The following is a 12,247-nucleotide window of genomic DNA, read 5'->3' as shown; positions in this document are numbered from 1 at the left end:
TGGAATACCTCCATTTGAATACTATGAGAGACACAAAACCATTCTAATATATTCACACCTTATTATAGCTACAAATGTCAAGTTGTTTAAGCATCAAGAAAAACTGAAAACCAAAAAGCTATGGACAGTGACCACTGTTGATCCTGAAGCAATACTGGATACTCTTAAGAAAAGAGATGACCCTTTAGGCATACTTGAGTAGTAGGTCTTTAATGGTGCCTTCTTTTTTTTTATCATGCATTTCATTTCAAACAATGATCATTAAACCTTAATGTTCAAGTTTGTTACATGTATATTAAGGATGTGTTCCAAATGCAGGTCTATTGATGAACTTTTTTTATTGGCAACACAGTTTGCGCATGCACATAGTGGGTACACTCCATATAATTAAAAGGGGACACATGACAACATTCGATTGAATGACATTGACATTTTTTTCACCATCTAGAAAAATGCTGCCCTAATAAAACTATAGGGAAAATTGAAAAATTGAGATAGGCTTTTCTAGGACCCCTCTCGTGAACCCATAGGTTCAAACAGATCATTCGCAGGTGCTATGAATTCCGAGTTAGGGCCCGTCAAAGTTTGACAATTTTTAGCACTTAGGGTACACAAGCTATGGCGCTGGTAGGGTATGACCCTGAAAGTTCAACTGAGTGGGGGGGGGGAATAGAACTATGCATAGGGTATAAATTCCTAACTAGACATGTTTGAGCTGATGGTTCGTTATCACGATGATCAAAACGAGAAATTGGCCACACGACAACATATAATTGAATGAGATTGACGATTTTTTAGCCAACCTAAAAAATGTTGCCCTAATAAAACCGTAGAGAAAATTGAAAAACCGAGATAGGATTTTGTAGGGACCCCTCTTGCGGACGCGTAGGTTCAAACAAATTGTTTGTAGGTGCCACAAATTTGGAGTTAGGGCTCGTCAAAGTTTGACAATTTTTAGCACTTAGGGTGCTCAGGGGACAACACCGGTAGGGTATGACCCCGAGTGTTCAACCGAGTGGGCGAAAAAAATAAGAGCATGCATAGGGTAATAATACCTAACTAGACATGTTAAAGCCAACTGTTCATTATCAATATGAGCAGAGTGATAAATTGGCCATGCGGCAACATTCGATTAAATGAGACTGATGATTTTTTTGCCAACCGTAAAAATGCTACCCTTATAAAACCATAGGGAAAATTGAAAAAATGAGATAATATTTTTTAGGGACCCCTCTTGTAGCCCTGTAGGTTCAAATGGATCATTTGCAGGTACCATGGATTTCAAGTTAGGGCCCGTCCAAGTTTGGCAATTTTTAGCACTTAGGATGCTCAAGGGACTACGCCGGTAGGGTATGCCCCCAAGCATTTGACCGAGTGGGGGGGGATAAAATAGTAGTATGCATAGGGTAATAATGCCTAACTAGACATATCAAAGCCGACGGTTCATTATCACGACGAGGAAAATGAGAAATTGGCCATGCGACAACATTCGATTGAATGTGACTGATGATTTTTACACCAACCATAAAAATGCTGCCCTAATAAAAGCGTAGGGAAACTTGAAAAACGAAGATAGGCTTTTGTAGGGACCCCTCTCATGGCCTCGTAGGTTGAAATGAATCATTTAGAGGTGCCACGGATTTTGAGTTAGGGCCTGTCAAAGTTTGACAATTTTTAGCACTGAGGGTGCTCAAGGGATGACGTCGGTAGGGTATGACAATGAGTGTTTGACCAAGTGGGAGGGGGAAATAGGAGCATACATAGGGTAATAATGAATTGTATTAAGTATTGTTCATTGAATGAATTGTATTGTATTCTTCATTATACAAACAACACTTACAATGAAATGAAATGAATTGTATTGTTCATTAAATAACCATTATTAACCATTGTCAATTATTCGAATGAAGATTAAATATTTTTTAGACACAATGCACCACTGAGAGGGGGAGGGGGTGAATCAATGGTTCTCAAACTTTTTCCATTAGCTATCCAATCAAAGCATACCGGTTATTAGATCTAATTATGAATAGAATTACCGGTTAGTGAGGAGACTAAACTCATATGCAAACATATACAAGTGGACATCCCATAACACTAGCATATACGAGGAAAACCCAAGATGGGAAAAACCTCGGTGAGCAATGCTGCTGGAGTCTATTGTTCCAATCCAGTCTCACAGTAAAACCTCTCTTACAATGTTTAGGGAACCAAACCAAGGAGGTACAACTCTTGCTTGATTTATAGGGTACAACCCAAAGGAGCTACAATCCTTGATTTAGGTCACCAACCGAAGGCGCTACAACCCCTACCCAATTTATGAGCTACAACCCAGAGGAACTACAACTCCTACACCGAGCTACAACTCAGTGTCCACAAAGTAATCTTTTAAATACAAAAGTAGTAATCTAGTTACAAGTGAATCTTGTAACAACTCAATACAAAATTCCTTGCCGGTGAGATACCTTCTGTGCAACACCAACTCACTTCTCCTACTTCTTTTCACCTAATGCTTCTCTATCAGTAAATACTACTGTTACACCTCTTCCACTTCTCTTTCATTTTTGGATCACCTTCTCATAGCTCTACACTTTACCAGTGTTCAACTCTACCGGACCACTATCAATATTCTCTAAATATCTCTTCACCTTTTCTATATTGGTATAACCACTACTGGTTTTACTATTTACTATCCCTCTTCTCTCAGGTACTCTTTGAGAACTTGGCTGATTTTCTCTTACTTATAGAAGTAATACACTTCACAATGGCACACCATTCTTCTATTCAACAACACTTAACAGTGTCTTTGTCCTTCTTCTTTATAGACTAGTTTCTCACCAAAAGATAATTCAAATTCTAGACAGTTAGGGTTTCTTCACAATCCTCGAGGCAAGTCAAATCCAATTAGATCATGTCCAATCTGATTTATCAGATTGCAAGTCTGCACAACTCCTCCATTTATGTGCCTCCTAGATCATGCCTTCCATCTCTGGCGATCTTGTTTTTACCCTATTGGCTGGTCTCTTGGTCAAACACTAAGATTTGGTTCTACTATTTCCTTTATTTTCCTCGATCCCCTCAATCATTCTTAGTTGGCTCGTAGTTGTCCTCCATTTCTCGAGCCTCAAACCCCTACAATAGCTCTATAACATGTCCCATGATTTGTGAGACCTTTCATTAAAGTTGAACAAACTTGTAACTACCTTGTCAGTGTATATTCCATCTTTATCCAAATACAGGTTCACCACGTTGACTCCATGTGGTATCCAAGTTGACCAATTGCTAGCTTGGCTTCTTCATTTTGGTCCTGATAGGATCACCAACCAAAACACTTCTACAAGTTCCTCTTCTTTGTCATTTTGCTAACCCTGTCGGTATCACACACTGTACCAATAACCTGATCATCTCTACATTTTGTTGAATTGTGGGTGGAAAACCTTGACTGGTTGTCATACATGTCTTTCTTGAACATGCTCATTTCCACAAGGTGGGGAGTCTGTCTTTTTTAAGTTCATTTGTAGAAAAGTTTTTATGATTTCATCAAATATATATTTTGTTGGGGAAGAAATTAATTCAATTTATATGGGGTTCATGTTTTGTTTTATTTTCTTTTTATTCCATTATTTTACTTGTAGCTCTTCTATTCCTTGTTATTTCAACTTCCCAACTAATGTATCTATGGTAATAGGGGTATTTGACATTGTCCGGAGTTTATTTATTGTAGTAGCCTTCATTTTGTAAGACGAAGGTAGAACTCTTAGAATCTTTGACACAAAATCATCCTCATTAACATTTCCACTGTAGCATTTGATTCCCATGAAAATCTTATACACTCTATCCATGAAAGAACTTATCTTCTCATCTTCTTCCATCTTCAAAGTTTCATATCTCACCCAGTAACTTTCAAGTTTTGCAATCTTTACTACTTGGTCACCTTCATAAAGAATTTCAAGATTCAACAAGATATGCTTTGCATTTTCTAGTTCTATGATATTCAACAGCTTCTCATTTGATAGGGCACTTAACAATTCTTCTTTTGCTCCGACATCATTATTAGATTTCTTCTACTCATCAGGAGGTGCTAAAGTTTCAGAATTAGGATTATGAGGTGTATACTCTTTCTCTGTTATGTCCCCATTTTTAGCTCCAAGACATATCAGATAAATCTTCATGCACTCCTTCCATATATTGTAATTTGTACCATCAAATCTGGGACTCTCCTCCCGGTAGGGATTAAATGTAGAAGTTGATGCCATCGGATCTCCTCAAGTAGTTAACTTCTACAGAGAGGACCTCGCTCTGATACCAATTATTAAAATCTTTGATACAAATAATGAACTGGAGGAAAACTGAGAGGCAAGGGGGATGGGTGAATCAGTTTTCCACAAGTTAAATAGTTAATGCACATTATAAACAATTTAAAGCAACAGAATATAAACAACATAGTGAAAGATAAAACATTAAATAATAGAACACACAACACCAATATTTTTGACGTGGAAAACCCAGTTCAAGAAAAAACCATAGTGGGAAACCCTACCCATAGTTAGATAATACTTCTATAGCAGTATGTGAAATAATTACAATGGGAATTAGACTTGCAATCAGACCAACTACATAGAGTTCACTGCTCATCAAAAAAATCAATCTCACTGACTTACATAAACATCAAACTACAATCCAGATAAAATGAACTGTGAAGATAGCATCTCCTAATGCTTGATACAGTTCTGGTTAAGCACATATGTCCACCCTGCAACTCTAAATCCTTCACACCCCTCTTTGAATGATATCTATCTATTCGCATAATTACCTCTCTTTGATAATGCAAACATAACCATACCATACCATATTACATGAATAAGATGCCTATATATACAGATCATCAACCTTGATAACAAGGTCGGCTAACCCCTAAACCCATAAACCATAATTACAAAAATTACATCACACAATACCACAAGATCAATATTACATGATTTAGATTACATAGCATGGACCTAATACAAACTCCCAATCAATTATATCTACCAAAATTTTTGCTAAGACCAATATCAACATGTTTCTCCAACCGGTAGAAACCCTCAGTGTAATAAAATAGAATAACCAACCGGATCCAAATAGGATCACCAAATCATCATGCTAGCGAATGTTAAGCCACCAAACAATTAGGAAATGATCAAGAACACATTCAACATGTTTGGAACCATTTTAGTAAGCTAGACCAAAATTACTTAACCATTTCATCGAATTCCACCAATCGGTAAAGCCAACCGGTACCAAGAATATCAACTCGTAATCCAGAACATAAGTGATAGCTTCCAAAGCAGCAAATAATGAACCAACAGAATATGAAAAGAAAATAATCATCTTGAATAACCATCCAAAAATGAATCCAATGATCGGCTCATACCAGATCAAAATCAGGTTGAAACCAAGTTCATCTGGAACATGAACCAATTGGGATAGTAGCAACCAACCGGGAAGGAACCATATCCAACTGGAGCACGTTGTTGACATCAATGACAACACATAATGACTATGTCCAACATTTAGTATATTTATTTTGTACATTTATTAATATCCAAAACCTTTAGAGGAGGAAGATCTTGGGATAGTAGCAACCAACCGGGAAGGAACCATATCCAACTGGAGCACAATGTTGACATCAATGACAACACATAATCACTATTTCCAACATTTAGTATATTTATTTTGTACATTTATTAATATCCAAAACCTTTAGAGGAGGAAGATCCTATATTCCTTTAGTTTCATTTTTGCTATTTTATTCCATTTTTTAAAATTTTAATAAACATATTTTTAAGCATTAATATTAATATAATCTTGCTAGCTTCAAAACCTTTTTATGACTGAATATCAAGGATGGGAAAGGAAACATTTGTGTTTTAAATTTCAAGATTTGATCAATTTTTGATGTATGGGATTGATGGTTCTAATAAAGTATGTAGAGCTAGTCTGACAAAGCCCACCTAACTTTCTATTTTTTACACCACTTTATAGACTAATATTCACTCTCATGCATTTTGTCTTGAATTTTAGAATTGAATGAATTATAACACCTAACTTTCTATTTTTTACACCACTTTATATAGACTAGTATTCATTCTCATGCATTTTGTCTCTTGAATTTTAGAGTTGAATGAATTATAACCATATGTATTACTATTTTCTTTCAAAACCCTATACATAATCATTTTTTTGGTTTAATCATACATATTATGCCATATCTATAAATATATTACTTCAAAATAAATTATGTTAAATTATTTTCACATTTGCAGATGTAATTTCATAGGAGATACACTTGTATAATTGACATACACTTTATTGGCAATCAAGAATTTTGTAAACCTTTAGATAAAACATCTTGTACAAGAAAAGATCAATTAAAGAAGTAAGTGCTTTATAGAATAAGGACTAAAATTTGCCTAAACTATTTTCACGTTTGGCTATGTTTGGCTATTTAATTTCATAGAGGATACAATTATATCTCAGATCAATTAAAGGAGTAAGTGCTTTATAGAATAAGGACTAAAATTTGCCTAAAGTATTTTCACGTTTGGCTATGTTTGGCTATGTAATTTCATAGAAGATACAATTATATAATTGAGATACACTTTATTGGCAATCAAGAATTTTGTAAACCTTTAGATAAAACATCTTACAAGAAAAGATCAATTAAAGGAGTAAGTGCTTTATAGAATAAGGAGATTTTAGACAAATTTTAATATGTTCATTTATTTTATGGGCACACTCAAATGGGTCAACAATCAAATGGGTCAACAATAGGTCAACAATAGACACTCTTAGGCTCAAAATAGTGAAACCATCAAAAGAAGCAATAATTTTGAAGCAATAATATAGATTTGATTGACATTTTTCTTTACAAGTTTTTCGATGTTTTAAGTAAGATGAATAATTTTTAACTTTTATATTTAAATATTAGTAAATGTTTCCTTATATATATAATCATAATATATAATCATAATATACTTATGTATTGAGATGCAATCCATCAACAATCAAGCATTTCCAGCATTTCCTAAACCGTTAGGAAAAACATCTTATTCTATAAGATCATGTAAGTGAGTATGTGCTTTAGAAGATTTTAAAGATCATGTAAGTGAGTATGTGCTTTAGAAGATGAGTAAAATCTTTTGAGATTAGTTTAATATGTTCAATGGGCACATTCAAATGGGTCAAAGATAATAACTCTTACGCCCAATTCAATGAGATCGTCAAATAAGCAGTAGTAATTATTTGATTGATATTTTCCTTTCAATGAGATTGCATGTTTGGAAGAACTTTTATAACTGATATTTACATATTAACAGATACTTTACTATAAGGACTAGAATATTAACAGATACTTTACTATAAGGACTAGAATATTTTGAGATACATTTTATTGTGTTCATTTATTTGATGGGCACACTTAAATGGGTGAATGATAATAACTCGTATGCCCAACTTCGTGAAGCCATCAAAATAAGTAGTAACCACTTGATCGAGAAATAATATGCTATACATATTGATATCTATAAACTATAGAGAAATCATAAGAAAAGATTGGTACGCATGACATAGTAGTTGGTAGACATGAGAATGAAGGTAGAGGGAGAAGAAGAACATTCAAACATGAGGTAAGAGGAAGAACAACACTCAAGCATACTATTAAAAAGGGCAAGCCATCATTCTTAGCTGTCGCAGCCCAGGTCTTCCTTAATCTTGAGGATCAACTTCTCTAGCTTGGCGAAACGGTGAAGGACGAAGTGAACGACTTCAGTGATTTTATCATCAACAGACAATAAAACAGCAGCTTCTCTTCCTTCTGCACTCAACTCCACTCCGGAGTACATTTCTGGATCGAACAAACCATCTGCATATATAAAGTCAGTTTTCAGTTGATAGTGAATCAAGTAGAGAAGAGAAGAGAAGAGAAGAGAAGAGAAGATATTCCCTGACTAACTTACTTGACGGTCTTGATTTGTTGGTTTTAACAAGCAGCATCTCGCTCATTCCGCTCTTGTAGCCTTGGTGAAGTTCATAATCATACCCGGACCCCATCGCCCATCCGTCCAAAACGCGGACGATACTCCACTTCCCAGGGATTCCTTTGCTTTTAATCTCTTCTAAATTGCTTTTGACTTCATCAACAGAAGCCAATCGCCACTCACCTGATATCAAGTTCACATCCCTCGACGGCTTCTGGAATTCCATGGAGTCACTTTTGAGCATATACTGCAATCAAACTGTGAGCCTGCCTTTGCCTTTCCTATTGTAAATGAGGGAATTTATAGAGATGAACCGTATCGCATGAAAGCTTAAAGAGTACACACTAAGGTTTACAGGTTCACCGTCTTTGCCTTCGTCGTCACGATTAGTTGGGGTGTGATACGTCGTGTGGCTTTGTGTATGTGAACGCCACTTGTTGGACTACCACAGCATGCAACTTACGCATGTGGATTGTAGCAGGTCGTGTAATGATGAGGATAAATTATGCTATAGTTGTAACTCATGCAAGGCAGGTGTGCTGGCAAACTTGAAGCATGACTGGCGTATGATGTATGATGTAAAACATAGCATTCCCAACATTTTCTTAACATTATTATGTATGATGTAAAACATGGCATTCCAAACATTTTCTTTAGTTGAAGCATAAATTGTATAAATTTTCAAAAGTATGAGTACTCAATCACCAAAGGGACAACCCTTGTAGCCAATATTCACCATCTAAATATCCATATCCTCCACCAAGACATATGCAACAATAACCAAGGTGACTACTATCCTAATCAAAAGCCCTCTCAATTACCTTCATCATAGCTATGCATGAAAGATACGATCCTATTTAAAGGCGATGATAGATTAATCATCACAAAATCTTTCCTCCACTTAATATCCAAACATAAATACCAAATCTAATTTAGTAATGAATAGGCTTGAGTAGCTAGCAAGAACTTACCAACAACTAGAATAACAACCGCAATTATTTGAGCTAACACATCTAACTAACCACACCTCAAAAATAACACATACTCATTATCACAAGTAGTTCACTTGTCAACAATATATCCAAACAAATCACAATAACAAGTCCATACATATACACTATATTGCACATACAAGTCCTCCCATATATAAAAAATACACAGACATGTGACAAAAAAATTAAAGACCTTCAATACTATAGTATAATGATAACATCCAACAAATGATATATTTACATCTTGGAACTCGCAATACATGGGTAAGTTCAAATGTAAAACCAAATAAAGCATCTAAAATTCCACCAATAAAACTCACATAGAAGATGTGGCTAAATAATCTATCACATGTTGTGAAAGAATATACATAAAATCATAATAAAATAATAACACTATTGATCCCAAATGAAACATAACACCTTTCAAAGCTTTGGTATAAAATATTTCCACCTATAGAGCAACAAATTTTTAGGGAGGAAAGAAGGAATCACCCACTAAAAACACAAAATTGTAATCACTTTTTGCTTTAGACCTCTAAGCTAATTAATTCCAAAAACCCATATATTTGGATGGGCTCAAGTGGTTCAAGCATCAACACTCTTGCATATAAGACGTGGTTGGAAATTGGTAGGACAAACGATATAGTGTTATAATTAACAAAACAATGCAACAACCAACTTCTTGAATATGGCATATGATAGAGTTAAGAAGAGTGAAAGCCCTTGAATCCATTGGATAAGATACCCTTGGTCGTAGTGAGTTTGACAAAATAAATACTCCTAGATTGAGATTAACTCAAATAAAGAGATTCATTTACCACTAGATTGTACATATCTCTCAATTGGGGTTGTTGATCAAATAGGTACCCATGGCGAATTTGATCTAAAGAGAAAATCACAAAGAAGGAGGTCCTTAATAAATCATTTTTAATTTTTTTTTTTTACTTAAGGACCAATAAAGTGTCTAAAATATTGATTATTCATAATTTTTAACCTCCACCTAACTCTCCAAAAGATAGAGCCAATGTTGTAGCTCCAAGGGTAAAGTAACTGAGTTCAAAGAAAGAAAGACATTATAGGGAATAATATCAAGAATGACACTCCTAAATAGGGAACAATTAGAAAGGGAAAAGATCCATTATACAAACCATTAAATAGAGGATGGTTATCATTAAAATAAAATGCATGCATCACTTGCAAATTTGAAGGACAATTCAAAGGGGAATAATCATGTTGTCAAGTAGAAACACAATCCTTTTCAATTATTTAGAGTTGTGGACAATAAGTGGCTTTCTTGTAACTGTATCCTAAACTCTAGTACTTCAAGTCACATAATGCCTCTCACAACTATGAACCATTTAGTGTTGAAGGTACTAAGTTCTATGATAAATACATCACCATTAATACTCACAAACTTAACACATTCTTTAAATTGTTAATATTGTGGAAGTTCAACTAGCCACACATCCCAAGAACTGTTTCTTAATGAATATATTTATTTTTTATTAACTAACTAATTTGAACATGCCTTTATCTAGAAAATGGATTTTTTTAATCGATGGAAGTATACAAATGGACCTATACTACTTTAGGATTATGTTGCAAGATGAAATTATTAAAGTGCACAAGGAGAAGAGGGTGCTATGTATTGTTTAATATTGGTATAAGGTATCCTATAAATTGCACTACATAAAAACATAACCTAATCACTTTATTGGTTTTAGTTTATGAAAAGGCCCTTGATCTCATAGAAAATCTTTATTTCTAAATAGAAAATTTTTATATTTTTTTTTAAGAAAACATAACTTTGGATGTCTAAGGTAAAATAAAGTCAGAAAGGTTGGTAGCTTTAATAGAAAGTTAAAATCTGAGTACATTATAATGGGCTCACATTTAGAAAAAAAAAAAAAAATTCTTTTATGAATGACAAAATGCAAGCATGATATAAAACACTTGTGTTAATGGTAAAGTTGACCAATTTTTGGTCCCTTATTTTGGTGTATATACCCAACAAAAATAAAGGGAAAATTATGAAGCCAATTAGACACTCAAAATAGATTTTAAACCTTGTTCTAATTGGGAAGAAGAATGAAGAAATAAGGTGATGAAAATACTCATATACTCATATCAAGGTGATGAAAATAGAAGTGTGATATCCACCAACTCCTTCGTACCCTCCTAGCACTCAAATTCAATTTAGATTGTTAGTATTGTGAAATGCTAGTATTGAATCTCTCGATTCTAATTGATTTTGATGTTGCAGTCATGCAATGAATTTTAGTTCCTATATTTTAATTTGTTTAGTTATATATTTCAAGTTCCACTAATATATCTCTAAGTGATTCCTCTTTGTTCAAATTTATGGTTGTTTTAATTCTTACATTAGGAACTATGTATTGTAAATTGTCAATGCTATATCCATTAGATAGATTAGTTGAAACTAACAATACATTTTTACATTTTAGAAATTGTGCAGTAGCCCCATAATGTTAAAATTATCTTCCAATCCTAGCCTTATTAGCTGTATAGTTCAAAAATATTGTGAGCTCTTTACTTGAAATATTATTAAATTACTTATTTTCTCTATTTTCCTATGGAATATGTGGTGGAAGAGGTTTTCTATTAAGTTTCCTCTCAATTGATTTACTATAACTATCTATGAAGTCAAAATTATAGAAATAAATATTGCAATGCACCACAAAGGAACCCCTTAGGACAAAGCCAAGAAAACATGGAATATTTTTTTTAACTATTGTGGAAGAATAAGAACTACTACCACACAAATACATAAGACAATGTGTCACAATTGCATGACAATGTGGACATAAGTTTCACAAGTGATACTTTTATGCAAAATAAATACTGCACAAAACAAATAAGTTTAACATTATTACGTATAATGTAAAACATAGCATTCCTAGCATTTTCTTAATGTTATTATGTATGATGTAAAACATAGCATTCCCAACATTTTCTTAACATTATTATGTATGATGTGAAACATAGCATTCCAAACATTTTCTTAGTTGAAGCATAAATTGTTTAAACTCTCAAAAGTATGAGTATTGAATCACCATAAGGACAACCCTTGTAGCCAATATTCACCATCTAAATATCCATATCCTCCACCAAGATATATGCAACAATAACCAAGGTGACTACTATCCTAATCAAGAGCCCTCTCAATTACCTTCATCATAGCTATGCATGAAAGATATGATTCTATTTAAAGGCAAT

At 34.0% G+C, this 12,247-nt stretch overlaps 1 protein-coding gene across 1 annotated transcript; it reads right to left on the bottom strand.

The window, feature by feature from the left end:
* Positions 1-7,527: 7,527 nt before the first annotated feature.
* Positions 7,528-8,365, bottom strand: LOC131855942 (uncharacterized). Its single transcript, XM_059213756.1, has 2 exons — positions 7,998-8,365; positions 7,528-7,903 (listed from the first exon to the last, which is right to left on the bottom strand). Exons 1-2 carry the CDS (start codon positions 8,260-8,262, stop codon positions 7,722-7,724), a joined length of 447 nt encoding a protein of 148 aa, XP_059069739.1. The 5' UTR covers positions 8,263-8,365; the 3' UTR covers positions 7,528-7,721.
* Between the last annotated feature and the right edge of the window lie 3,882 nt (positions 8,366-12,247).

Source organism: Cryptomeria japonica, chromosome 11 (genome assembly GCF_030272615.1).
Source record: "Cryptomeria japonica chromosome 11, Sugi_1.0, whole genome shotgun sequence".
Lineage (NCBI taxonomy): Eukaryota > Viridiplantae > Streptophyta > Pinopsida > Cupressales > Cupressaceae > Cryptomeria > Cryptomeria japonica.
This window is presented reverse-complemented; position numbering and strand designations above follow the sequence as displayed.

What these genes read in the sequence shown, in the direction of transcription:
- LOC131855942 (XM_059213756.1), bottom strand. Translation starts at nt 8,262, where the DNA reads ATGCTCAAAAGTGACTCCATGGAATTCCAGAAGCCGTCGAGGGATGTG. An exon ending in CAACAAATCAAGACCGTCAA is followed by an intron (nt 7,904 to 7,997) that starts GTAAGTTAGTCA and finishes TTATATATGCAG; the next exon opens with ATGGTTTGTTCGATCCAGAA.